The sequence below is a fragment of the Protomyctophum bolini genome (assembly GCF_963924005.1).
Source record: "Protomyctophum bolini genome assembly, chromosome: 16".
In the NCBI taxonomy this organism is placed as follows: Eukaryota; Metazoa; Chordata; class Actinopteri; order Myctophiformes; family Myctophidae; genus Protomyctophum; species Protomyctophum bolini.
Window position 1 is genome coordinate 40,690,274 of NC_137877.1, and position 5,136 is coordinate 40,695,409.

The window sequence follows — 5,136 nt, forward strand, 5'->3', positions numbered from 1 at the left end:
CAATAAGCCCCTATAGGGCCTATAGGCTTGTTTCAATTGTGGTCCTCTGTATAATATCGGAATCGGTCAGAATCTGTTTCGGCAGATATGACCCTGCAAATAATCAGAGATCAGATATTGGTCATAATTTCATAATTGTGCATCCCCTACTTGCGTTGAAGATCGGCTATTTTCAGCTAACGTTACCCATCACGCAAATATTTGGCGGTACCCTCACATGTTCTCCCCGTGTCCCCTATAGGGTGGGTACCCTCACATGTTCTCCCCGTGTCCCTTAGGGTAGGTACCCTCACATGTTCTCCCCGTGTCCCCTAGGGTAGGTACCCTCACATGTTCTCCCTGTGTCCCTATAGGGTGGGTACCCTCACATGTTCTCCCCGTGTCCCTTAGGGTAGGTACCCTCACATGTTCTCCCCGTGTCCCCTAGGGTAGGTACCCTCACATGTTCTCCCCGTGTCCCCTAGGCGTCTTGGACTCCTCATGCATAGAAGGGCGCATGAGCTCAGTCCGTTGCTCTCCCCAGGTTGGCAGAGGAAATGTAGCGCCCAGGATAAAATGAGATAATTGACACAGAGTGAAACATGTGGGTTATAAAATTGTGGTTATACATTGACGTGAAGGGAGCTCTTATCATCATACATCATCTCATTCCGGCCAAGCGCAATTTCCGCGTCCTCACTTTCGTTTGTGTGAAAACTGGCCATTCATTGTCAATGGCATTCAACGTTTGTGTTTACACAAACCCTCAAAGCTGCAGGCCATATAGGAGGGGCTCCTATAAGCGCCCCCTCAAAAACCGACGAGCCATGGCGGTTTCAGACGTAGTCGCTGAGCCTGTAGCCGCCACTGCTGGACCTGGAAAGCCGCGACGGCGGCCCGCGGCCGCGGCGGTGGTTGTCCTTCAGCGCCTGCGGGGGGCGGTAGGGAGGCGCTGCTGCGGCGGCTGGGGGGCGGGGCATCATGGCGTTGAAGGGAGGAGGAGGAGGAGACGGCGGGCGGTATCTGGGCACGCGGAGGCGGAGTCCGTCCGCGGCGGCCCCGCCCGCTCCGCGGCGGCCGCGGCCGCCGTGACAGCTCCAGCACAGCGCGGCCCCGCCGGACACGCTCAGGAAGGACGAGGCGAAGCCGAGGTACACCGCCATGCCGATCTCGTACTTCATACCGCTGGGGAGGAGGAGGAGGAGGAGAGGAAGGAGACACGGTGGTTATCAATGCATTAATCAATCCATCGCTCAATTCATTAAAGGGACACTTCACCCTTTTTGCAAAAAAATATATGTTAACTAGAACTGCACTCTGCCGAGTGCATATTTGCTTGTTGCACACTAGTAGGCCATAAATGGCCTACTAGTGCGCAAGCAGAGCGCGCAAGTACTTTCGACCGCTGGAAACTATCACATCTCAGTATCTCTGTGAAGGAACGTTTGAAATGTATAATCATTACGTGTAACTATTTGCTACCTAACTACTTTTTTACAGAAAAATGAATCATTGATATGTGATGAAAAAAAAAGGTATATAAACTGAATTAAAATATATTATACAGTATAATTATTTTATTACTTATTGTAAATTGTCAATTGTTTTAAATGTATTTCATTTTGTACTATAGTGATATTAATACTAAATCATGATCAGAGTAATATGTGTCTCTAACTTCAATTTCTGTAATAATACTTTCAAATTTGTTGAAATATACATGATCTAAAAAACTTCCGAAATCTGTAGTTGGATTTGTTAACCAGATACCACATTACGTCATCGTTGAGAGCTGGGACCAGAGTACATGGTGTGTATTACCGTGGGCTCTCATACAGAGTATGTAGTTGTAATTTGATTAGCAGTATATTGTGGTTACTTGGTTCCAAAAAGTGACAGCCAAGTTTTTTTCAACCGTAAGTCTGTGCCTGGTTTGCTGGGACCAGTTACAACATTACGTCATCGTTGAGAACTGGGACCAGAGTACATGGTGTGTATATGTATGACTAGCTCTCAGTGATGACGTAAGAGATATGGTCATCTGTGTAGTCTGGTCCCAGCAGACCAGGCACAGATTTACAAATTACAAATCACATTACAACTACATACAGAGTATGTAGTTGTAATTTGATTAGCAGTATACTGTGGTTACTTGGTTCCAAAAAGTGAAGCCAAGTTTTTTTCAACCGTAAGTCTGTGCCTGGTTTGCTGGGACCAGTTACAACATTACGTCATCGTTGAGAACTGGGACCAGAGTACATGGTGTGTATACGTATGTAACTGGTCCCAGCAAACCAGGCACAGACTTACGGTTGAGAAAAACTTGGCTGTCACTTTGAAGAGACCAAGCGAAATGATTACTTGCGCGCTCTGCTTGCGCAAGTAATAACAATTGACAATTTACAATAAGTAATAAAATAATTATACTGTATAATATATTTTAATTCAGTTTATATATTTTTTTCATCACATATCAATGATTCATTTTTCTGTAAAAAAGTAGTTAGGTAGCAAATAGTTACACGTAATGATTATACATTTCAAACGTTCCTTCACAGAGATACTGAGATGTGATAGTTTCCAGCGGTCGAAAGTACTTGCGCGCTCTGCTTGCGCACTAGTAGGCCATTTATGGCCTACTAGTGTGCAACAAGCAAGTATGCACTCGGCAGAGTGTATATGTATGACTAGCTCTCAGTGATGACGTAAGAGATATGGTCATCTGTTTAGTCTGGTCCCAGCAGACCAGGCACAGATTTACAAATTACAAATCACATTACAACTACATACAGAGTATGTAGTTGTAATTTGATTAGCAGTATACTGTGGTTACTTGGTTCCAAAAAGTGAAGCCAAGTTTTTTTCAACCGTAAGTCTGTGCCTGGTTTGCTGGGACCAGTTACAACATTACGTCATCGTTGAGAACTGGGACCAGTATGTACTGGTCCCAGTACATACTGGTTTGCTGGGACCAGTTACAACATTACGTCATCGTTGAGAACTGGGACCAGTATGTACTGGTCCCAGTTCTCAACGATGACGTAATGTTGTAACTGGTCCCAGCAAACCAGGCACAGACTTACGGTTGAAAAAAACTTGGCTTCACTTTGAAGAGACCAAGCGAAATGATTACTTGCGCAAGTAATGACTTTAGCTTTAGATCACTTTCCTGGGGGTATTTATGTGTGTAATATGTGGTTTTTAGATATTTTATATTGTAGCAGTGAGCCTGTTGTCTCTGATGTCATGGACACTGGTCTCACTACCTTCCTGCACTGCAATTCCCATAATTATTTGGTGCACTGCTCCTCCTTGTGGATAGGGGGAGAGCTGTCTTACTGAGACAACATGTAGTCCAGGAAGGAAGTGAGCCCTGCAGTGTCCATGACATCAGAGACAACAGGCTCACTGCTACAATCTAAAATATCTAAAACCAACATATTACACACATAAATACCCCCAGGAAAGTGTTCTAAAGCTCCTATAAACGTCATTAACATATATTCTTTTGCAAAAAAAAGGGTGAAGTGTCCCTTTAAGGTGGTGAGAACACTGACCTCGGGAGTAAGGGGTCGTAGAAGTCCAGGACGACGTCGTGGGTGGTCCAGCACACGGTGACGAGGCACAGCAGCCCGGCGGCCGCGAAGCACACGCCGCCGCTCAGCGCCATCGCCGGCTTGGCGGGCGAGCCGCGGGCGAAGCGCGTGCACTTCATGCCCGCCACGGACACCAGGAGGGCCAGCGCGGAGGTGACGCAGGACAGGACCATGAGGGCGCGGGCAGCCTGATGGGGGGGGAAGGAAAAGGAAGGCATGGACAATCGGGGCAACCGGGGATTTCTTTCAGAATAACAGCTCGGGGTGCCGCGCAGTACTGGGTTATACGTATACTGTACCTGGAGGTCAGGTATAGCAGCGCCGCCAGTGGTAGCGGCAGTAATACGTACCTGGAGGTCAGGTATAGCAGTGCCACCAGCAGTAGCAGCAGTAATACGTACCTGGAGGTCAGCGGGCAGCGCCAGCAGTAGCAGCAGTAATACGGACCTGGAGGTCAGCGGGCAGCGCCAGCAGTAGCAGCAGTAATACGTACCTGGAGGTCAGGTATAGCAGCACCAGCAGTAGCAGCAGTATACGTACCTGGAGGTCAGCGGGCAGCGCCAGCAGTAGCAGCAGTACACGTACCTGGAGGTCAGCGGGCAGCGCCAGCAGTAGCAGCAGTAATACGTACCTGGAGGTCAGGTATAGCAGCGCCAGCAGTAGCAGCAGTATTACGTACCTGGAGTTCAGCGGGCAGCGCCAGCAGTAGCAGCAATAACACATACCTGGAGTTCAGCGGGCAGCGCCAGCAGTAGCAGCAGTAATACGTACCTGGAGGTCAGCGGGCAGCGCCAGCAGTAGCAGCAGTAATACGTACCTGGAGGTCAGCGGGCAGCGCCAGCAGCGAGCGGTGCAGCTCGCACTGGTAGATGCCCGTGCTGTGCCACACGCACTCCATCCACAGGCCCTTCATGTAGGCCGAGGCGGTGATGATGTTGGAGCCAACGTAGGCCGTGCGCCGCCACTCCGGGAGGCACGTGGAGACCACGCTACCCACGAGGCCGAGCAGGCCCAGCAGGAAGCCCAGGATCTGCACCGCCATGCCGGCCGCCATGGTCGGTCGGTCTGACGGCTCGCGTGACAGAGACAGGAGAGACAGACGATCCACTTGATGAAAGTCGTTTGTAGCCAAAAAAATTAAAATTGCTTTTCAACCTTTCAACTTTGTGTCCGGTATAGCTCAGCCGGTAGAGCTCTCGTCTTTGCACCACAAGTTCATGCGTTCGATCCCGGGTCACCGCCAACTCGTCAAGCGTATGAGGAGCACGGCTTGAAGTTGTCCTGGGGAGTAACTGGGAGCTGATAGGTGTAGGTGTGGGCCGGCGCTCCACCTCAGCAGTCCATCTCCCAGAAGTCTAGCACGTTGTAACAGGGACAGACTCCATCTCCCAGAAGTCTAGCACGTTGTAACAGGGACAGACTCCATCTCCCAGAAGTCTAGCACGTTGTAACAGGGACAGACTCCATCTCCCAGAGGTCTATAGGGCATTGTAACGGGGACAGTCTCCATCTCCCAGGTGTCTAGTGCATTGTAACGGGGACAGACTCCATCTCCCCCAAA

At 49.4% G+C, this 5,136-nt stretch overlaps 1 protein-coding gene across 1 annotated transcript; it reads right to left on the reverse strand.

The window, feature by feature from the left end:
* Positions 1–815: 815 nt before the first annotated feature.
* On the reverse strand, positions 816–4,617 carry LOC308330973 (claudin-14-like; the record flags this gene model as incomplete). The annotated part of the gene is made up of 3 exons (XM_080786039.1): positions 816–1,164; positions 3,537–3,763; positions 4,393–4,617. 3 exons carry the CDS (start codon positions 4,615–4,617, stop codon positions 816–818), a joined length of 801 nt encoding a protein of 266 aa, XP_080642165.1.
* Between the last annotated feature and the right edge of the window lie 519 nt (positions 4,618–5,136).